This window comes from Heteronotia binoei, chromosome 13 (genome assembly GCF_032191835.1).
Source record: "Heteronotia binoei isolate CCM8104 ecotype False Entrance Well chromosome 13, APGP_CSIRO_Hbin_v1, whole genome shotgun sequence".
Classification (NCBI taxonomy): Eukaryota; Metazoa; Chordata; class Lepidosauria; order Squamata; family Gekkonidae; genus Heteronotia; species Heteronotia binoei.
The window spans coordinates 67592311-67616653 of record NC_083235.1 but is presented as its reverse complement, the minus strand read 5'-3'; the positions used below and the strand labels follow the sequence as shown (position 1 = coordinate 67616653).

The window sequence follows — 24343 nt, the reverse complement described above, 5'->3', positions numbered from 1 at the left end:
CAGAGGAGAGTGAAGAAGATGACCAGGGGCCTGGAGACCAAGCCCTTTGAGGAAAGGCTGAGGGAGCTGGGAATGTTCCATCTGGAAAAGAGGAGGTTGAGGTGGAACATGATTGCTCTCTTTAAGTATTTGAAGGGCTGTCCCTTAGAGGAGGGCAGGGAGCTGTTCCTATTGGCAGCACAGGATAGGACTTGCAATAACGGGTTTAAATTAAGGGACGGAAGGTACTGACTGGATATTAGGGGAAACTTTTTTATGGTAAGAGCTGTTCAACAGTTGAATCAGCTACCTAGGGAGGTGGTGAGCTCCCCTCACCAGCAGTCTTTAAGCTACGGCTGGACAAACACTTGTCTGGGATGCTGTAGGCTGATCCGGCCTACAGGAGAGCCAGTTTAGTGTAATGGTTCCACACTCCTCCACATGCACCTGCTGATGTGACCTTGGGTCAGCCACAAGTTCCCTCAGAGCTGTTCTGCTCAAGTTATAGGAGAGCTCTCTCAGCCCCACCTACCACACAGGGTGTCTGTTGTGGGAAGGGGAAGGGAAAGGAGATTGTAAGCCACTCTGAGACTGTGAGTAAAAGGTGGGGTATAAATCCAATTTCTTCTTCTTCATTGAGCAGGGGGTTGGACTAGATGGTCTGTATGGCCCCTTCCAGAGCTGTGATTCTATGATTCTATGTAAGTTTTATGTCAATAAAGCTTGAGTGATGCGATGTGTGATTCCATGTAAGGAATACAAATGTTAAAGGGAGCAAATTGTCTCTCCTCTGGTGGAAAAAGAAACAGCAGCAAGTATATGCTCCTCCATAACCCCCCCCCAAAAAAAACCCACCCATTTCCTTCATCTAATTAGACAGATGTCAGGGATGCCAGCCTTCCTCCTGGCATGCCAGCTTTAAGGTGGATGATGGTTTATTCATTTTGTACTGTTTAAAATAGCAGAAGCCAGACTAAGGTTTAGCACATCAGTAACAGGTCTCAAACAATGCCTCTTTGGCCTCATGTAAAACTTGTCAGAGTTGTGGAAGTTCTTCGTGTAGAGCAGTCTTATCAGCCCAGCCCCAGCTATAGTTCTATTGAAGACAAACTCAACAATAGCCAGTTCAAACAGTATATTTGGGTTCAGGCAATAAGCATAAGTCAAAGTCAGTCCAATGGTAGGTCACTCACATTCAGTCCAGCCAGTTGAGAGGTACAATATCACAGTCCAGAAGAATAGTCATTTACCAGTCCATCAAGTCAATATAGTCAATCAATCCAACAAAGTAACAAGCCACTTTCCAACTCCTCTCCACGTCTCTCCTCCAATATTCACCCACAAGTGTGGCCACTGTTGTTATACTTCCATTAGCCAATCCCATTGCTCTATTAGCTAATGCATAACACATGTTACTCACATGGTTCTAGTTAAGCTGTATAGTGGGAGTTACATAATCATTACACAGTAGTGTGGACCCTTAAAGTGACATATACTGTCAAAACTCACTGAGGGTTGGGAATCAAGGTGGGGAAACATACCACGGAGCGTGCAACCAGGGTTAACACATGGCAGCCAGATGGAAAGTAGGGAGATGAAGATCCAAGAGTGTGTGGCAAGTGCCCTGATCTGGTTAGCTCAGGCAAGCCTGACCTTGTCAGATCTTGGAAACTAAGCAGGGTCGACTCTCACAAGTACCTGGATGGGAGGCCTCCACCTCTCTGAACATCCTCCATGCCCCCACTTGGTATCAGTCATAAAGATACACAAATAATGAGGGGGGGGGGAAGTCCAAGAACAATGCACGCCAGATGTCAGAGATCTGCAATTCTGAAACTCAAGAACAGAACAAAATCTTATTATTCTGTCCAAAAGGAAATCCTGATTAAGCATGAACTCTGGTGAATATCAGGGCAGACAGAAGGAAGAGTGGCTGCAGTGGCCAAGGAACAGGCAAACACACAATCCTGTGAGCTGTACCTAGTCCCATTATAACAGTTATACAACAATCAGTGATAACAGCTAGGGTTTTTTTTCCCCCCCATGGGCTAGTTCAAATCCAACTTGAGAGGCTATTTTAGCCTACCTGCACAAAAGGCTATACAAAGGCCTGAAATGTCAACCAACTGGATTGCAAATTCCATTTTATAAAACAATAAATGCACACAAGCCAGCCATTCTTGTTTCTTACCAAATTCAATAATATACTAACAAAGCAACAAAGCAACTTTAAAGATCACATGGCTCCGTTAACAGCTCTGCATCTGTATCAGAGAGGCACAGCCTCAATTGGGCTTTCAGGTATATAAACAAAGATGCTTAACGATGAGCACGTATAATGCAAAATGTACATGTCTCCTGTATGAAACATAATTACCATGTACAGCATGAACCAGTCCTAAGCTGCAGACAGTTTCATGGAAATTACTACTGAAAACACAGGTAACATCATACGTACTTAATCTCTAAAACGGAAAGTTACCAACTGGCCTGGGAAAAAATGTCCAGTCCCTTGAACAGAGGCTTTATAATAATCAGTTGAATTTTTTTTACCTTTATGGTATAAAAAGCTTTAACTGTCCATTTCCACGCATTAAACCTCTATTAAACGGAAAGGATATTTTTCTCTAGGCCTGCCAGCAACCTTAAAACAGATACTTTCCCCTTATTGGTGGGGAGGGCTAGATCTAAAACAAAAAATGATTTTCTGCACTTCAGTTGTTTTGAGAGAAAACCATCATCGTTTGAGGGCATTAAAAACATTTCTACAAGCAGTAATTGCCTCTTGTCTTAAACCAACTAGCTGCAAAAAGGGAACATTAGTTAATTTTGTTACCGTGACTGGAATCTGGCCTCTAAAGCTGTTCGAATAGGAGGACAGCAGAATGAATGGTGCATCTGTCCACTGCCGAGACACTGCTTGGATTCTATCATCCCTCATACTCTCAAAGTAAAGCTCACTTCTGTATATATTTATATTCTTAACTACAGAGCACTGAATCTGGTGCAGTTTCTGAGACGATTGCAGGCACATTATCCACACTTTAGATGTACCTGTGTTGTAAAAGAAATCTTCAGCACAACATGTGGGAAATGACTGCCTCTACCCACCTCCTGTAGAACAAGACTGGCAATATTCAGTTCCTAAGACCTCATAGCTCTACAGTCTATCTGAACAGTCGTTCAATGGTTCAGAAACTTGACACGCTATAGGATTGTTATTCCACTAGTCAGTGTTTCTTATCTCACAGACTTCACTCTACTCCTTCCAACTCCAGCATTTGTAACTGTATCCTTCTGCTTCACACATCCTCTTTCTTTTCCTTGTTACCATCCTTGGTCACTAGTCAAATTTGCAATCTGCACTTACTTAATTCCTCCTTCCATGTAGTCCCCTGTGAATATCCTGCACCGTCACAGTTGCAACTGAAAAATATCAACTCAGTTTTTTCTAAACCATTGCCATTTTTTGTTAAGAAGAGTTAGTTTTTATACCCTGCTTATCTTCACCATAAGGAGTTGCAGAGGTCTCATGTGGAGTCTCGCAAAACACAAGACAGAGATCTTCACAGCCATAAGTCCCAGCTTGCGCTGAAAAATGAACGCTGTTTGGGTAGGGTGCGATATGATGGTAGAGGCCAGAGACTGAATGCAGCGGGCTCTGTCTACAGGAAGGTAAGCCTCGTGGGATATCGTGGATAGGCATGCGCCTATGAATTGAATGTCCTGAGTTGGAATCAGATTGGATTTTGTCAAGTTGACTTGAAGGCCCAATGAGGACAGGAGAAGCAGAGTGGTAGAGATGTCTTGTTGGAGTCGCTCTCTGGATTGCGCCACAATGAGCCAGTCGTCTATGTAAGGATATATGGAAATTTTTTGTTGGCGAAGTGTCGCCCCCACTACCACTATGCACTTTGTGAAAACTCTTGGTGCAGTAGAGACACCGAAGGGGAGGGAGAAAAACTGGTAGTGTTGATCCCCGACGGCAAACCTCAGGAATTTTCCGTGATGATGGTTGCCGGTGAGATGGAAGTAGGCGTCTTGAAGGTCTATCAACGCCATCCAAGCATTTTTTGGGATCAACAGAAGAATAGACTGTAGGGTAATCATACGGAATTTTTTGTACTGTACATGGTAATTGAGTTTGCGAAGGTCCAGTATTGGACGTTGTCCTTCATCTCTCTTTGGTACCAGGAAGTATCGGGAATAGAACCCTGTGCGATGGAACTGTGGTGGAACTGGTTCTATGACTGCTTTGTCAAGCAAGGCGCAGATCTCCGATTGAAGTGGAAGAGATGGAGGGGTACGTACGAAACGATAGAACTTCGGGGGAGAATCAAACTCTATGCTGTAACCTCTGCGGATTATCGCCAGGACCCAGGAGTCTAAAGTTATGAATTCCCATATGGGGTAAAACGGAAGCAGTCTCGTAGTATTGGACGGATGTTGTGGTGGGGGGTAGAGATAGTGCTAGGAAGTCAAAAGGACTGTTTCAAGGTGGGAGTTGTCTTCTTTGTAGTCTGTGCACAAGGTCATTGATGAAAAGGTTGTTTGGTTGGTGGAGCTTTGCACTTCCAGTAGTCGGCCTGTTTTGGTGAACGGGGACTTTTATAGTAGGTCGGTTTCCAAACTCTTTGCCAATTGGGTTGAGCTTGTTGTTAACCGACTCCCCATCTCCTAGCCCTTTTTCTGCTATCATTGACAGTAGTCAGGATGTCATCGGTTGTTGCACTGAAGAGACCCTGACCGTCAAAGGGCAGGTCCTCGATCTTAAATTTAATGTCTGGTTGCAGTGAGGAGGATCAAAGCCAGGCATGACGACGCAAGGCAATGGATGTGGCCATGGTCCTGGATGAGCAAGCGACAGCATGACAGACCGTGTTAATCTGTTGTTTGCCAACCCAAGAAATTTCTTGTAGGAGTTGCGACGCTTGCTTCTGCGCAGAATCAGGTAGAGAAGGAACCAGCGTAGTTAGCTGTGAAGTTAAATTAAAAGTATAAGCTGAAAAGTATGCTAGATAATTATGAATTTTAGAGGTAGCAGTAGTGAGGGAATAAATCTTCCTAGGGTGTCGAGTTTTTTCCCTTCTTTCTCAGGTGGAACCGGAAGTATCTGTTTGCACTTCAATGAAGAGTGGACAATCATGGAGTTGGGTGCAGGATGATTGAACAAGAACTGAGAATCCGGTGCATGGATTTTATATAATGATTCGACCGTCTTAGATGCAGGAGGAACCGATGCAGGCTTATCCCAAGCCTCTTTGAGGCCCTCCAGGTGAACAAGAAGCATTGGGAGGAAAGATCCAGCAGGTAAGTCAGTGTGGACTAGGTCATGGTCCACATCCAATACTCTAGGCAAATCAGTAGTGAGCTTGATATTTAGAGTGTTAGCCATGTTGGTTAGCAGGTCAAAATAGGCCTTGGAGCCCTCTGATGGTGAAAGATCTTCTGGTTTATTGATGTCAGAAATAGGCGATACAGGTGTGGATCATGCAGATCGAGAAGAGTCAGAGTGTTCGAATCAGAATCTTCAGGTGCGTCCATAGGTGTGGTTGGACGGCCGTGTGAAGGTTTGGTCGCTATCGATATAGCCTTTTTCGGATGGGTGGGTTGGCCAAGTTGTTCTATCTGTTGTTTAGATGGAGTGGACTGGGCAGCTGAAGTTGAAGCCACCAGTGATGGCGGTTTTGAATCCTAGCTGTAATGCCTTTGTCGATGTGGAGATAAAACCCTCATGGTATCGGGAGTAGTAGACTTCCTCACGGTACCGAGGCTGGTAGGTTTCTTCACAGTACCGAGGCTGGTAGGTTTCTTCACGGTACCGAGGTCGATGGGGCTCATAGAAAGGCGATCGAGAAATCCTATAATGCTGCTGGTACCAACATGGAGGCGAAGGTGATCCAGACCGCGATGGACTATAATAGCCATCTGTGCGTCAGCTTGGAGACTGTGGGTCAGCATAGCCTTGTGTAGAAAAATCTCTGTACATTGGTGACCGGTGCAGCAGAGATCATGAACGACGTCGATCATGAGCTTGGGTTGAAGACTCTCAATATAGCGGAGAGACGGCTGAGTCCTTAAAGATGCGGGGCGCTGACACTTCTTGGAATGAATGGAGTCCAAGAAGATTAGTTTGCTGTCCTCGAGGTCAAAGTGGTAGGTCGAGAGATTCAGCGGCAAGGATCTCATCTGGCAGTGATTCATGGACAGAAGGGGATCGCGATTGGATGCGGATGACTTCGTCAGTTATTACATCGGTGGGAGCCGAGAGTTCCGCTGGAACATTAGGTGCCAATGATACCGCAGCTGTGGCCACCGCCATCGCCGAGTGCAAAGTCGATGCAGAAGTTGATGCCATGGTATGGTCAGAGGGTCTCAAATCCGAAGACTTATGGTCGGTCTTCTGTTTGGATTTTGATGCTGTCTAATCCGATCGATGTTTGGAAGATTATTCCAGTTGGTGTTTTTTCTTGGAGTCGTCAGATTTCTTTGAGTGCTTTTCGGACTTATGCTTGCTGGGAACCGATGCCATGGTAGCTGCCGATCGAACCACATCCCTTTGCGTAGTTAGGGAAGGTGGCGAAGTATGAGACCCAGAATCATGGGGCATCACAGGCTGCAGAGAAGATTCCAAAAGGTGGCTTTTGAATTGAGCAGCTCGATTCTTTTTGACCTGTTTTCTAAATTGGCTGCAGTGAACACAAGTGTCGACTCTGTGGGCGTCCCCCAAACAAAATAAGCATAAAGAGTGTCTGCCGGTAGAGGGAATTTTGGTCCCACATCGAATGCACTTTTTAAAAGTTACCGTAATTTGCTGTCCTTCCCTTCCATACACCCGGGGGAGGGAGGGATAGTAGTAAAGCAGAAGATAAAGTCAGTCTCTCTCTTTTTTTTAAGATAGTAACGATAGTATGAAAAATGAAGATTAACGATACCAGTTGAAGAATAAAGATAGAAGAAGTCGTCGTGGAGAATTGAGGAGACGCAATGAGGTAGGTCTATTCCGAGCGGCGGTTAAGAAGAAACTGGGTGGGTGGAGCGCCTTCCCCTCGTTCCAGGCATGCGCAGTGGATGCCTGCTCCCCAGATCGAGAGGGAATGCACGCCAAAATAAAACGCCTAGGCTAGCTTTGAATTCTCCAAGGTCGGGTTCATTTCCAGGCGGAAAACCCATGTGTGGGACTGCACAGAGACCACGATGAAGATCTCCGGGAACCACAACTGATCTCCCAAATACAGAGATTAGTTCCTCCCATTAAGGTTGCCAGCTCCAGGTTGGGAAATTCCTGGAAATATGGGAGAGGAGCCTTGGGAAGGTGAAGATTGGGAACGGAAGACAGCAAGGTATAATGCCAATAGAGTCCACCCTAAAAAGTAGCCATTTTCTCCAGGAGAACTGATTCCTGTCATCTGGAGAGCACTTCTAATTCCTGGTGATCTCCAGCCCCCACCTAGAGGTTGGCAACCCTAGTCCCCCTGGAGGAAATAGCTGCTTTAAAGTGTGGGAAGTGCCTTGAAGGGCATTAAACCCCTCTGAGGTCCCTCCCCTAGGATCCATGCTCCATTTCTCTGGGAATTTCCTAACCTGGAGTTGGCAACACTACCTCCTTCCCACCTAATAGCCAACCTAACTTTATCTGTCCGTCTGTTTTAAGATTTCCCTCTCCCTTCCACCCTGGCAGTCTCTTATCTAGGCAAACTGTGGCTGAGCCAGGTCCTCTTGTATGGTAGTGAACCCTCAAGGACCTGTATCCTCCTCCCCACAGTATTTCCTTCTCCCCTTCTCCTGGAAACCCCCATATCCTTACTTTCCTCCTCTCTGCTTTCCCAGCTTCATTCTCTCCTTCTCAACCTACCTTTTTATTTACTTATTTACTTCATTTATACTTCATTTATATCCACAGAGGGGACCAAAGACGACTACATTATTCTCCTCTTTTTATCTGCACAACAACCCAGTGAGGCGGGTTAGGCTGAAAGTATGTAACCCAATCACAATTTAGCTTCCACAGCAAGATGGGGATTCGAACCTGGGTCTCAAAGACCTTACTGTGAAGCTCTAACTCAGGGTGGCCAAACTATGGCTTAAGAGCCACATGAGGCTCTTTCACACATACTGTGCAGCTCTCGAAGCCCCTGCTACCCCACTGACTGGCTTGGAGAAGGCATTTGTCTCTTCAAACCCTTTGCCAAGCCAAGCAAAGCCAAACCAACCCATCCCCCTCCCTCGCTTTCATACTTTCTTTCCACCTCTCTTTCTCAGATGTTTCCAATTGAGGGAGCTAGAAAATGCTTGCCAAAATTTATCACTTTTAATAAAAGAAGAAGAAGAAGATATTGGATTTATATCCCGCCCTCCACTCCGAAGAGTCTCAGAGCGGCTTACAATCTCCTTTCCCTTCTTCCCCCACAACAGACACCCTGTGAGGTGGGTGGGGCTAGAGAGGGCTCTCACAGCAGCTGCCCTTTCAAGGACAACCTCTGCCAGGGCTATGGCTGACCCAAGGCCATTCCAGCAGGTGCAAGTGGAGGAGTGGGGAATCAAACCCAGTTCTCCCAGATAAGAGTCCGCACACTTAACCACTACACCAAACTGGCTCTCAAAAAAAATTCAGGAAACAAAAAGTTCTAGTTATCTAATAGTTCTGTTTATTACCATCAAAGATCAGTTAAAATTTGAAGCAAGCAAGTCGTCGTGCCCGCAGCTCAAGGCTGTTTTTATTCATTCCTGATGCTCTCTCTCTCTGTATATATAATAATATATCATTACACAGTGAATTGGAAGGGGGCATGGTCAGCATCTCAGGAGCTGGTGGGCCAGAACAAGTATGGCTGCGTTCAGACCTAGTGGCTCTGAAATGTCTGACATTTATTCTATGTGGCTCTTACATTAAGCAAATTTGGCAACCCCTGCTCTAACTGCTACACCACACTGGCTTTCATAAGGAGGCTTCTGTTGAACAGTAGCAAGCAGCAACACCTAGTTGAGTCACGCACATCAGATGGTAACATGTCACCCAGAGGGTGCTGCATGATGTAGGATTGCCAACCTCCAGGTGGGACCTGGGGATCCCACAGAATTGCAACTGAACTCCAGGCAACAGAGAACTGTCCCTCTGGAGAAAATGGCTGCTTTGGAGGCTGTGGCAGAATCAAGCCTGGAACCTGTGGTTGCCTAGCAACAGCCATAGAGGGAATTGTTACTTAAAACTACAGGGTACTCCTTTTATCCTTTTCGGGTTTTTTAAACCACCCAATGCATTTTTTTTTTAAGATTTCACTTTTTTTCTGCAAACTTGGGCCCCATTTCGGGTTTGTAGAAAGATCTATCTTCCTTATTCACTGATCCAGTCACCAGATTTAAGTATCCAAAGATATGGCCAACTTCAGCATTAAAATATGAGATGGTTCCATCATGACTGCCAGGGAAAAATAAGTCAGGTATGCCTAAGCTAAGAGTCTGCAATCAGGATTCAACCGATTAAAGGAAATGTTGTATTACAGTACTGCCTCTATGCATGTTCAGCTGGAAGTAAATTTCATTGTATATGGTGTGATTTATTCCCAGCTAAGGATGCATGGGATGTTAGCCTTCATCTACTCATGCACTTGTGAACAGTTTGCACAGGTCCAATTCCAAATGACTACTTTAAAACATCTAATTTATTCTAGCAGTTCAATACTAGGTACGCTAACCTCACAAGTGCTTCCGAGTCTGGAAACAGTGCAGACGGTTCAGCAAAATTCTGATGCTTCCCTTTCTCATTTTCCCTTTTCTCCCTATTGCACCTGCTTTCCAACATACACCATAGCCAATATTAAATATAAGAGATAGTACTGGACTTCATTTAGGATTGTTAGTTCAGCATTTTAAGAAAATACATAAGAAAAACGTTTTCTGAAGCGACTGAAATACTCCAAAGGAAAGCTAAACCTGCCTTGCTTTCCTAGCTCCTTGCTAATAAGGATGGTTAACCAGAAAACGTCAAATTCAATCTTTAATTTTGATTTTTAAAAGTTTTATTGATTTAAACTACAAAGGAAAGAAGCATTGCAGATACATAAAAGAGAGGGGGAAAGGGGCCTTGATAGAATAGGGAAAACAGAAACAGAAACCAGTACATATATATCAATTATAATTCCACTTCCCAATAAAATGCTCAGATCATTCTACCTACAAGTATAAAAATCTCCTTAAATATTACCTTCCTTTCTTCCTTTAGCAGACTAAAAAAAAGGAATACTTTCTTTTAGTAAACTAGTAAAACAATGTAAATCTAGACACTTCTTCTTAAACACAAATAAAATATAACCAGTTAAGAAAAAATATTTTTTCTTTCAAAACTGTCCCAACGCCAATTTTATCTCACTTAACTTAAACCTATTATAAGCACAAATTAAATCGTTGATTTAGCGAAATCCTTATTTTAAAAAGCACATAAAAATCATTTCTTTATCCTTAGCAAATTACATAAAATACAACTAAATGTTTTGTCTATGTCCGTCTAAGCCATTTCTCCTGATAACATATTAAAAGCCGGTCTGCCAAATCATCAAGTTTACCCAATTCCACAGCAATTATGCTATCTGCCTTTTCAACCTTTGATCTTATACTTATATCATTACAGACAATCTCACTAAATAGACAAACTGTGAATACATCTACTATATAGAGAAATATGTTAACTGCACACATTAACATTTCTTCTTCAAAATCTCCCTTTTTCTTTTAAAATCTATCATCTGTTCATTATTAATGGCTACATGTTTGTTTATTCACAAGGGAAAGAAAAAAAAGAACCCAGATTCCAGAGTCCTTCTTCCCAAAGATTAAAAACTTTTAAGTTCCTTTGATTTCTGCACCCATATTGCATCCGAGGCAGCCCATTTAATCACAGTCTGTCTTTTGAGATCACATTTCACTTCTTGTCCAGCCATTCACCAAAGCAGAAAAAAAATCCCAAATCCTTTTTCCGAAATGCTTTCCAAATCCTGATTTGTTGATTGGAGTGCAACTTTTCTCTTCTCAACATGGCCTGCCCCCTCAACCGCAGGGGGAAGAATTCATCGCCATTTTTCCCTCTCAGCTTGATTTTACTGCATCTTAATTTCTGGTCAAGTTTTGAAAATGCATCACAAGAGAGTCTCTTACTTTTCCTTTGTTTATTTCGGAGAGTATCACTTTCCCCTTCCACTGCCATCAATATACTCTCTTTAGAACCGGACCCCTGTAGGTTTGCAATTTCATTAGCTGCCAGCATAAAACATTCCATTTGGTCATTAAGGAGCTGCATAAATGAGATAAGATCTTCCTTCAGAGAGATAAGATTTGAACAAATACCTTTTCCATGTGACAATTCATTAAACTGTGCCATTTCTAATATCAAACTCAGTCTCTTAAATCAGATTGTAAATTCGCTTCAAGTTCCTATTAATCCCCATTCCACAACAGCTCCAACTGAAGTTTTAAAAACCATTCTTTCAGATACAATCAGGCAATAGAGACAGAACTCTCTGCAATTTAACTCCTTTGTGCTCATATCGTATTACAACTTCTTAGTAAACTCTTTGATGTATATATGTCCAATTATGGTCCGGATCAATTTTAGTAATCATATTCAATCCAGTTTAAGTAATTAAGACTGCTCGTGACATTTCGAGGCCTCTTCTAAATGCTTTGAGCTGGTCTTTTGTAGTTATGCAGAGTGACCCGTCAGGGAGTAGAATTAGAAGAAACACCTACTTGTTAAGTAGAGTCATCGCTTTAGAAGTAGAAAAATGCTGCTTCAAAGTCGTACTGGAGAAAGTGAAAGCAGAAAGTGATCGGGTGTTCTTCTTTTTCTGCTAGTATGCCAGCTTTCATGGCCGCGGAGCTTCAGGACGAACAGAGAGCACAGAGGGCAGCTGCTGCTGGCCCCCTCCCCTCCCCCCGTAAAAGTCCCATGCCGAAGAAAAACCCACTCCGGGCTTATTCTATGGGGGCATCACTTCTGTGACGCCCCTCCAACGGCCAGACTCAGAGTTGCCGCAGAGAGACGATCTGCAAGCAACTCTGAAGCCAAGATGACGGATCCCAGAAAACCTGAATCTTTAATTCTTAGGATTTCTTCCATGAAATACAAATCCAGTCCTAGAACAGCAGATGCGACTTCATACATCCCATGTATTAGTGCAAGCCTTTACAATCTTAATCTGCAGATAATATTCTGCTCAGGGTTAGCCCAGCCAGAGAAACAAAATAAACAACCGCCTGAAGTGCTAGATTTCCTGTAACCTTCCATCTGTGCAAATCTCCTGATAAGAATTCACTTACACTTTGGAAGAAGCTAACAGAGGCAGCTTATAGGCTGATTGAGATCTTCCACATTCCATAGAACACTTTTTTTTTTACCATTGAATGCATATACAGAGTGAGTTGTGAAGGGAAGAAACTAAAAAAATGATAGAAATTAAAAATTAACATGAAAAAACAGTACATTGGCCAACTCGAAACAATTTCATTTCCTGTTATATCACTCAACCAAGAAAGGCGCAAAAAAATTTAACTTGATTAGGACAAAAGTGAGTGCAAGGGGGGGGGGGGTCCAGACATAATTCTGCTTGAAAAACTTACTGATAATCAAGAGCTTGCAGTGAAAACTGATCCAATGAAAGAAGACCCCTTCTCTCTTTGCTGCCCCTCAAACAGATATTAACCATCAAACTGATGTCAATCAAAAGTAAATTCCTCTGGCACACTCCAAAGGCAACAATAGATATGTGCAGGAAACCTACCCAATGCTTGTTCTTTGGGTCCATGGCTGCTCAATGCACAGAGCATAACCAGAAGACCACAAATGCCACTCCAGTGCAGGTCCTATTTGAGGTAACAGACAAAGCACGGTGATTACCGTTTAGTGATACCATCTGTGAAAAACAAAAAGGAACAGAAGTCAGTGACTTGGATACATTAGAGGATTTCCACCAATTTTCACTCCTGTTTCAGAGCTCCAACTTCTCCCACCATTCTGTATCCCTTTTCCCCAGAAGCAGATACAGATATTTACTCTGAATAAGGGAATAAATTTAGGGCTACTGTTGGAAGCAGGAGATGACAAAGTTGCATCTACGGAAAGAAGTCCCTTCAGCCATGGAAATTACCAGCCATTATTTAGGAAAAATGCACCAGAAATTATGAACAGAAACAGAACTAGGCAGATGAGAAAACAGACAATGACTCCAATTTTATTTAATATTTTTGCTATTCGTTCAACTCATTCCGAAGTAGGATTTGTGAGTTGAAAAGCCTGTGCCACTGGCAGAATTAATTCCCTACAGGACAGAGCACAGTTAATACCATGGTCCTTCATGCATATCCTTGACACATCTAGGAGAACTGCCAAGCGCAGCTCTTAAGCTAGAAGCCAAATTTCATCAGGTACTGAAAAGATGGCAGGCTGAAATGCCAGCCAGGAAGCATGTGATAGAGCTAGTTGTCACTGATGGCCATTTGTCTTGTTATTTTTATCTCTAACCAGGTCCCTGTCCAGATAATCTCTATTGGAGCCTGTAGTAACAACTCCCATTTTCTGAAACAACACATCAAATACTCTTTGACAACATGGCTTCACTTCAGGGCCAAGAGCATGCCTGACCCATTACTGAGCAAGCCAGAGGATCTAAAGGGTACTAGAGCATTAACGAACTATATCGTAACAAGACTGGGTTTAACAGAGACTAGACTGCAACTTACTTCTCCTACCAATCTCCTAATGATTGGCTTTTTGAAAAAAACCCTTTGAGTCAAAATCTAATCACTGCCATTGGCTGAACTGCAAACTTGCAAGACATCAGAACCTAACTCAGACCATTTTGCCAGACAGTATAAATCAAAGTCTGGTGATGTCAGAGAGCCATGCGAACATTAGCATGCATTGTTTTCAGTTATGGTAGACATGGGGCATTGGCAGCATTGCGCTAAATGACTGAAAGGTGTTGACACTGTTATTACTACATGCTTCCAGTGCTATTGTTATGCATCCAGCTCCTTGGAGATCGGCCCTCTTTCGAATTTCTTTCTTCCGCTAAGGAAGCACAGAATGACAGCTAACTATGCCAGTACCACACTGGTGTCAGCAGCCTAGGAGCACTAGGAATCAGGCAAATGGATATAGGGGAGGACTTCCATATACAGAAAAAGAGCCTCTCTCTGGTCCAAACTACACATTACATTTAACAGGTTATCCCAAGGAGGGCTGGCAGAGGAACAGCGACTGGGACTAGTTCCCCATGGAAACTCAATTCTAAAGTGCCACAGTGGGAGTCTATGATGGTAAATTATAAGATGGGATAAAAAAGGTAGTCCCCTGTGCAAGCACCAGTCGTTTCCGACTCTGGGGTGACATTGCTTTCACAATGTTTTCACAGCAGACTTTTTACGGGGTGATTTGCCATTGCCTTCCCCACTCATCTACACTTTCCCCCCAGCAAGCTGGGTACTCATTTTACCGACCTCGGAAGGATGGAAGGCTGAGTCAACCTGAACCAGCTACCTGAAACCAGCTTCCACCGGGATCGAACTCAGCTCATGAGCAGAGAGTTCAGACTGCAATACTGCAGATTTACCACTCTGCGCCAAGGGGGCTCTTGTATAAGATGGAATAGTTAAGGATATTTACTTCTATATGTCAGGTTAACCCTCCATTATTGTTTTGTTTTTTTGGTTTCTCATTTGGGAAGAAGAAAGGTCAATGCTATATGAAAAATCAACTTATTTGAACATATTAAGAAGCCAGGCAAAATCCTGGAAAGACTAGTGGAGGATAAAAACAAAATATATGAACCACTTAAGAGTTAAAACATCATTGAGAATACATACTTATGACAGACTCTAGGCGAATTTCAACATTTTTATGTCAGCCTATATAAAGCAGATAGCCCAAGTAAAGAAGACATCAGGACTGTATGGATGGACCGTCCCTAGACCCGCAATAGAGCATAAGGAACTATAGACCATCTAATATATAGCTCAGAGATTATGGGTGCAATTAAGAAATTAAAATTACTAATAATCTTTATAAAAACTTCACTGAAGAGTTGGTAATATACTTGGAGAAATTATTTACTTATATGTAGAAAGAAGAGGAAGTTTCTAAAGAATGAGTGGATACCAATATTGCATTTATACCAATATTGCATTTAAATGAAGGGAAAGATCTTTATGTCACATCCTATAGATCCATCTGGTTATTAAACATCGACTATAAAATTCTCTCAACTATTCTGGCTAACAGATTAAATCGAGTATTTGATAAGTATATTTGGATCAGACAAAACAGGTGTTTTTAAAGTACTTAATGTCCTGGAATAGCAAAAAGCTGGTAAATTTAATTAATTTTGCTCAAGTAAAACACATTCCTGCAATAGATCCCAGTAGGCAGCCGTGTTGGTCTGAAGCGATAGAACAAAGCAGTAGACAAGTGCACCTTTAAGACCAACTAAGTTTTATTCAGAATGTAAGCTTTCATATGCTCTGAAGCAGGCTTCATCAGACAAATGGGAATGGAAGCAGCAATTCTTAATATAAGAATTGCTAATATTTTCTTACCCCCAAATCTCATATGCCTTAATTCTAATTGTTTAATGTTGTTCTGTAATTCCATTACAGTTTATGTAATTCCATTACATTACAATTTTGAGGACAAAAGGAGATTGAGGAAGAATCGCACTGCTACAGCACCAACCCCAAATCAGACTTTTCCCTGCAGCCACTGTGGCCGGATCTGCCTGACCCGCATTGGTCTTGTCAGCCACCAGTGAGCCTGCAGCAGACGTGGACTACACCCTTCTTAAATCTTCGTTCGCGAAGTCAAGCCGAGAGAGAGAGAATTCCATTATTGTTTTTTGTTTTTCTTTCTTATAGTGCGCTGACAAGGAAAGAAGGTTGCCTCTTGTAACCGCTTTAAACTCATCCCAAATGACTTCCTGGCTTACACCACAAGAGGAATTGCAAAGAAAGTATTCCTTTATCTGTTTTGCAATCATATCACAAAAACTTTGATCATTTAACAATAAAGTATTTAAAGACCATGTTTGGTTTCTGTCTTCTGGATTGCTTAATTCCAAAGCGGCTGTCACAGTAGAATGGTCCGAGATGGATTGGGTTCCTCTATCAGCCTCGACTATTTGCTGCACAATGTTGTTATGTACTAGCAAGTAATCAATGCGTGAGTATATGTCACGGGCAGGCGAGAAAAAAGAATATTGTCTAACCCCTGGGTTTAACAGTCTCCAAACGTCCTGTAAGCCAAATTTGGAAAATAAACATTGTAAGGTTGAAACCTGATTTGTAGGGTTCACTGAAGAAGTAATTTTGTATGTTTTATCTAATTTAGTGCCTGCAATTAAGTTGAGATCACCCCCTATCACAACTTCCCCTTGTTTAAATTCATTAAGTTTAAAAAAAAAACATTTTCTATGAAATCCAATTGATTTTTGTTTGGGGCATATATTGTAGCTATAGTTGTTGGGGAACCATCAAGGTCACCTTGAATAAACAAAAACCTTCCATGCGGATCAATCAATATTTTATGGCATTGAAAAGGAGTGCTTGTAGATAACAAAATGGCTACTCCTCTTGCCTTGGAAGAACCTGGGGCTTGAAAGCTCTGAGAAAACCATTTAGTTTTCAAAAGAGGTGAATATGTTCTTTTGAGATGAGTTTCTTGCAGGCAAAGAATATTTATTTTGTCTTTATACATCCGGTTCGAAATTCGTCTGACCTTAATAGGGTTGCCCAATCCTCTGCAGTTCCAAGTGGCAATTTTAATATGTTTAGACATTATAGGTCACAATAGATATACTAAACTGACTTTGTGAAACTTAGCAGGACAACTTACAAAATGAAACTTAACAAACGACTATACTATAAGAACAATCTAACTATTTAAAAATCCTCAACTAGTGGGACACTGTTCCACGCCTCTATAGAAAGAGAGACCAAAGAGAGATTAATTAAAAAACTCTCATTAAAGGAACCAAAACTATTCTCAAAGTTAAGACTAATAAAACTAATAACTGATATGAGGGCAGTTTTAATTAGTCAAGATTAGTTGCTTAAGCAACCACCCCTCCAAATTAATTTCCTATGAATAGCTATAATAGGTATGTTTGCCACTAAATCTAAGTTATGTTTTAACTTCTTTGGTTATATTGATACTCTATTTATTTCCTGTTTCTTTAACTAGTCTCATCCAAGCTGTTTAATTTTATGTTGACCTAAATAGATAAAAGCATAAAGAAAAAGACTTATTTGGTTGTCAAAACTATAATTTTTACTATATAGATTATAAAACTTTAGTTTTGTACATACGTGTACTTACATTTGAGGAAATCTTCTTTGGCTGAACTCTTTAAATATATATATATATATTAACATTATCAGTGTCATTCAACCATTTTAAACTTATAAAACAATTACAGTTAATTAGCTTTAACATGAAAGTCATGGACTTAACAAATTGCTAGAATTCATTCATCTATATTTGTATAAAAATTCACCCATAATAAAGTTAAGCAATGAATTGTGTTGTACAGAATTATTATACATACAGTTAAGATTTTCATAGTAAGTTGTATTTAATTTCCCTTAGCAATAGTTAGGTATATCATTTACCTATACATAGGTAGATGTAAGAACTGAAAAGCAATAAAGAGAGAACTTTTAAAACAGGATCAACATGCACTCAATGATCTCAAACTGAAGATCAGTTATACTATCATATCTCTCTCTCTCTCTCTCGGCTTGGCTTCGCGAACGAAGATTTAAGAAGGGTGCAATAGTCCACGTCTGCTGCAGGCTCGCTGGTGGCTGACAAGACCAATGCGGGACAGGCAGGTATATATGATATACTATCATATACCTTCTTACTAACTATATGTACATGAGTAGTTATACGCCTTCATTTCACTTTCTAGTCTTATAATCTTAGGAAGTGTGGGCTCAATAGACTTCCCTAGGGAAACTCTGCTGACATATCAATAATGGTTTATTGCGCGGCCTGGGCTGCGGGATCTGCATTGGCTGCCGGTTGTGTACCGTGTTCGCTATAAAGTGCTGGTTATTACCTTTAAAGCCCTATATGGCCGAGGACCTGCCTACCTAAGGGACCGCCTCTCCCCATATGTGCCCCAGAGAGCACTGAGATCTAGCTCTCAGAACTTACTAACAATCCCTGGGCCAAGAGATGCTAGGTTGAAGGCTACTAGGGAGCGGGCCTTCTCAGTGATGGCCCCTCGTTGGTGGAACCACCTTCCAGAGATGGTGCGAGCCCTGCGGGACCTGAACCAATTCCGCAGGGCTTGCAAAACATTTCTTTTCCAGCTTGCCTTCGAGATGGAACCCGATTAATCTGACGTATGCACATCTAGCCATCTTATGGATATTATGATCACAGTATTTTAGCACCCATTTTATATATTTTATCTATTTTAAATTAATTTATTATACAACTGATATATTAAAATTGTTTACATTGTTTTATATGAATCATGGGATTTCCATGTCTGTTAGCCGCCCTGAGCCTGCTTCGGCGGGGGAGGGCGGGATATAAAAATAAAGTTATTATTATTATTACTATTATTATTAAAAGCTGTTCTTCTTAGGGTCAATATTTTGCTATACTCCATTCACTGAAATGATACATCTGTTTTTGTCATGAAGCATTAATTAGCTGCAATATTAAAGTCATATACTTTTTAACCATAAAAATACAGAATTAATTCATCTAAACGTATATAATTTCATCTATAATAGGGGTAATCAGTAAGTTATGTTGTAAATAATTATTGTATGTACAAATTAGAACTTCATAGTAAGCTATATTTCATAATACGCACTTCATTTTATTAAACTTATTATTTATTTATTACATTAAGCTTATATCCCGCCCTCTCCGCAAGCGGACTCAGCACGGCTCACAACATTACATTACTACCATTAAAACCAATAAAACATATAAAACATAATTACATATTTAAATTATTTAAAACCATTTCATGGTGCTGTGTTAATACAGTTATAATACTAAAGAACTTCTTATTAACTATAAACACGTTAGTAATTTTAAACAACAATTCTACATTCCAGTATTATGCTCTTAGAAGATGAGAGTTCCAACGCAATCTTTAGAGAATCTCTGTCAGAGTATCCCCAGTAGTCTCTGGGAAAAAAACCCGTTCCTTTTCAGATCGATATTTTGCTGGAAGCAAGTCACTGAAACGAAACAATTGCAAATTGACATATAAACTAGTCTTCCTTAAGATAACTTTGTTTTTTCTTTAGTTCTGTGAGTTGGGTTATCAAGTCTGGTTTTCAGTTTGGGAAACCGATAGCAGTAGTTCTTCTTCTTGTGTGATGGAAACGTTAAGCACCGCCAGTAAAGCTTTGCCTGTGACACCATCAGATGCTTAGAAAAGAGCGCCATTTTTGAATACTAGTATATCCGATACCGGGCTCCAGCAAAAACGGATTTTCTTTTCAAAAAGTTTTGTTGATACAACCTTTAGGAGATGACATTTTTTTAATGTTTCTGGTGACAGATCTGTGAGGATAAGCACTTTTCTTCTGTTAAATTTAAGATCGCGTTTTTGCACTTCCTGCAATACCGCATCACGTAACTCCATGGAATTAAATTGAATAAGGACATCTCTAGGTCTGTTTTTACTTATAAGTGCCTTTGACCCTAATCTGTAGGCTTTATTGATGGTAGTTAAGGAGATGCCATCAATTTTCATTGACTTTTCAAGCCTGTCTATCATAAGTTTCGTCACTGTTTTCCCATCTTCCGTGCCCTCTTCAACCCACCTTATATTCAACATAAGAACATAAGAACATAAGAGAAGCCATGTTGGATCAGGCCAATGGCCCATCCAGTCCAACACTCTGTGTCACACAGTGGCAAAAAAATCTATACATACACACACACGGTGGCTAATAGCCATTGATGGACCTCTGCTCCATATTTTTATCTAAACCCCTCTTGAAGGTGACTATGCTTGTGGCCGCTACCACCTCCTGTGGCAGTGAATTCTACATGTTAATCACCCTTTGGGTGAAGAAGTACTTCCTTTTATCTGTTTTAACCTGGCTGCTCAGCAATTTCATCAAATGCCCACGAGTTCTTGTATTGTGAGAAAGGGAGAAAAGGACTTATTTCTCTCCTTTTCCATCCCATGCATTATCTTGTAAACCTCTATCATGTCACCCCGCAGTCGACGTTTCTCCAAGCTAAAGAGTCCCAAGCGTTTCAACCTTTCTTCATAGGGAAAGTGTTCCAGCCCTTTAATCATTCTAGTTGCCCTTTTCTGGACTTTCTCCAATGCTATAATATCCTTTTTGAGGTGCGGCGACCAGAACTGCACACAGTACTCCAAATGAGACCGCACCATCGATTTATACAGGGGCATTATGAAACTGGCTGATTTATTTATTTTCAATTCCCTTCCTAATAATTCCCAGCATGGCGTTGGCCTTTTTTATTGCAAACGCACACTGTCTTGACATTTTCAGTGAATTATCTACCACGACCCCAAGATCTCTCTCATGGTCAGTCTCTGCCAGTTCACACCCCATCAACTTGTATTTGTAGCTGGGATTCTTGGCCCCAATGAATATTCTACCAAGGATAATGTATTTGTTATAAACTATTCCTATTGTGAAAGATGCCAAACAATTTGATAAATGGCGTAGGAAAATTTCAGAATTTGTGTGGGCTGGGAAGAAGCCAAGGATTAAAATGAAAATTGTCAGATGCAAAAGAGAGAAGAGGATTCCAACCACCAGCAAAGACAGGCCTGCAGCTTCCCTCCCCACTTAAACACCCTGCCAGGTTTTAAATGGGGAGAGGGAGGCAGATTGCCTGCCTTTGTGGCTTCCCCCTGGGGCATTTAAATGGGGAGGGGAAGGCAGATCACCTTTCTCCCATTTTTTGAGTGCGGGCGCCATTTTTTGGGTTTGCCCCCCCTCAAAAAATTTGTATATCTGGCCCTGACTTCTTGTGGGGCAAAAACAGGGGGGGAAATTCACCAAAACAACACTTCTAAATGATAACAATGTATCTTTTAACATGTAGAAGTTAATACATCGTATGTAAATACAATGTATGCAAATACAGCTAATAAAGTCCATGCAAAATAGCCTCCATAGTCCCATGGAATGCTGTCTCTTTAAAGAGCTTAAATATTCCTTCTCACAGCTCACAAAATTTATTCAAATTCACCCTGCTTATGGTCACAATCGCTCCACAATAGCAAGAAAGACAGTAAGTCCACAGGTCAATAAAATAATAATTTCAAAAGAGAAGGGGAGTATCCACCAAATCTAGAACTTGCTGGTGGTTTTGGTAGCCTTCATCCGCACTCTTATGAATAGAAATTTCTTCACAGAGCCACATTGTTACAATCATTTACATGGATCAACGCATTCTCTTCACAAGCACTGCCCCCGAAACCCCCAAATCTACCGAAACCACCAGCAAGTTCTAGATTTGGCGAGTACTCTCCTTCGCTTTTGAAACTGTTATTTTATTGACCTGTGGACTTACTGTCTCTTTCCTAGGGTTGCCAAATCCAATTTAAGAAATATCTGGGGACTTTGGGGGTGGAGCCAGGAGACTTTGGGGGTGGAGCCAGGAGACATTAGGGGTGGAGCCAAGATCAAGGCTGTGACAAGCATCATTGAACTCCAAAGGGAGTTCTGGCCATCACATTTAAAGGGATGGCACACCTTTTCAATTCCTTCCTTCCATAGGAAATAATGAAGGATAGGGGCACCTTCTTTTGGGGCTCATAGAATTAGACCCCCTGGTCCAATCATTTTGAAACTTGGGGGATACTTTGGAGAGAGGTACTAGATGCTATACTGAAAATTTGGTGCCTCTACCCCAAAAAACAGCCCCCCCCCAGAGCCCCAGATACCCGCGGATCAATTCTCCATTATTTTCTATGGGAATAAATCTCCATAGGGAATAACAGAGTACCCAGGAGACATTTCCCTCCCCTCCCCCTGCTTTCTGACAACCCTGAAGCAGGGGGAGGGCCTCCAAACCAGGGGATCCCCTGCCCCCACCTGGGGATTGGCAACCCTACTCTTTTCTGCTATTGTGGAGCGACTGACCATAAGCAGAGTGAATTTAAATACATTTAAAAAGCTGTGAGCTGTGAGAAGCAATGTTGAAACTCTTTAAAGAGACAGCATTCCATGGGACTATGAAGGCTATTTTGCACTTACTTGATTAGCTGCATTTACATACATTGTATTTCCATGTGACGTATTGACTTTTACATGCTAAAAAGATACATTTAGAAGTGTTGTTTATTTCGGTGACATTTTTTTTCTGTCTTCGTTAACATTAGGATACCAGAAGCTGTCTTTATTGTATATTCTTGTGGGGAAAAGCATAGGGAAGGTGGTCCTAAAAACGTTCCATAAAGCAGTTGTGCCAAGGATTTGGCTTTGTATAACTTTAGAGCTGCAAAAACAAAATGGCTGCCATCAGTTTGAAAAAAAAAATCAGTATGGCATTTACCAGTTTTCCTCCTTGATGGGTTGTTAGGGTTTGCAAGAAAGAGGAAGTTTACAAATAAAAAGCTAAAAACAGCTGGGCTGAGAACTCCTGAGAGCCAGTTTGGTGTAGTGGTTAAGTGTGCGGACTCTTATCTGGGAGAACCGGGTTTGATTCCCCACTCCTCCACTTGCACCTGCTGGCATGGCCTTGGGTCAGCCATAGCTCTGGCAGGGGTTGTCCTTGAAAGGGCAGCTGCTGGGAAAGCCCTCTCCAGCCCCACCCACCTCACAGGGTGTCTGTTGTGGGGGAGGAAGGGAAAGGAGATTGTGAGCCGCTCTTCAGAGTGGAGGGCGGGATATAAATCCAATATCATCTTCTTCTTCTTCCTGCAGCTGCCACTGTCCCCTCCATTCCTGTATCACTGGTTTCTTGGGCTTCCAGCCTCAGCAAAGGTGCTGGTGACTCTGTGACAGGGACTGAAGGCGACTTTCTGGCAAACTGGTAGTCAGCAGCACAAACAGACCAGCTAATCCCCTACTAGGCACAGTGGTCAGGCAGTTTTCCTTTAACCCCCTAGAGAAGGTGGACCCTCAGCAGAGAACTTGCAAAAATCTGTGGGAGAACACTTTAACCTTCCAAAGCATTCAATGGGTGACTTCAAGGTAGCTGTTTTACTGCAAAGGAACTTCAAGAACAGAATGGAGAGAGAGAGACTGCTGAATTACAAATTATTATGAAACTTGGAACAAACACCTCTCCAGGACTGAACAGGGATATTGGTTTTTTTATCTCATTACAGATGCTAAACCCACTCTCAGTGAGTATAGCTATATATCCACAGTATTCCAATGTATTCCCTTTTATAATAGTGTATCAGAATAATGTTTTATATTGACATACTCAAATAAGGGATATTGGCTATTTATCTCATTACATATACTTAACCCATTTTCATTTTATGTATTCTTGTTTTCTAATGGCAGACTAGAATGATGTTTATAATGTACAGATTGGGTGGACTACAACTGTGATATACATGCCCTTTTGTGATTCACCTAGATTGGCAGAAACACCATTTGGCAGGAAATTTTATTACCTTTTACGGCTATCCAGACCAAATGGCCAAGCCACAGTTTTATGCGACCATGTGATCTGTTAATTTGCCCTCTTTATCAACAAACTGCTTGTATTTCAGCTCACAATACTCGATCCCCTCGTCTGATGAAGTGTGCTTAGGAGAGCACATGAAAGCTTACGTTCTGAATAAAAACTAGTTGGTCTTAAAGGTGAAACTTGACTCCTGCTTTGTTCATGACGATCAGTTTAAAAAGATGCTGAGAAAGAGATGTTGGAGTGCCTTTGTAGCCATCTGCGTATTCCCACTGACAGGATCTATCTGCGATTATTCAAGGAACAGCCACAGTTCAGTTCACTCTTCCTCCTCCCCATTCTCACTTCCACATAGCCCTTTGCCTCAGATCTTACCCACACCATTTTGTCTCCAGTTTCTTCCTAGATCAAGAACAGGATGACACATTTTTGCTCTTGCCAAGGGGACCAGCACAAAAGCAATATAACTGCTATACTTATATCTGTGAAACCACAATCCTAATTCTACTACCAGCTGAACTACGTATACCTCAATAGTGCTGAAGGGTCCTGGTGTGGAACACGTGTGTGTGTGTGTGTGCATTTACATACATACATATACACACACATACACAAAGGTGCCTTCAAGGAAGCCAGTGCGCATGATGGAGATCCAGCATAACCTGATTCTTAGCAAGAGTGGCTCAGCGCTGTTCCACGTGATCCTAGGAT

At 41.7% G+C, this 24343-nt stretch overlaps 1 protein-coding gene across 1 annotated transcript in view; it reads right to left on the bottom strand.

Annotated features, from left to right (window-relative positions):
• TMEM94 (transmembrane protein 94) overlaps positions 1-24343 on the bottom strand; it is a 146448-nt gene that overhangs the window by 113277 nt on the left and 8828 nt on the right. The window contains exon 2 of the mRNA XM_060251944.1: positions 12753-12884. Within this exon, the coding sequence (XP_060107927.1) occupies positions 12753-12776 (24 nt within the window). The 5' untranslated portion in view covers positions 12777-12884. The remainder of the gene's footprint in view (positions 1-12752; positions 12885-24343) is intronic.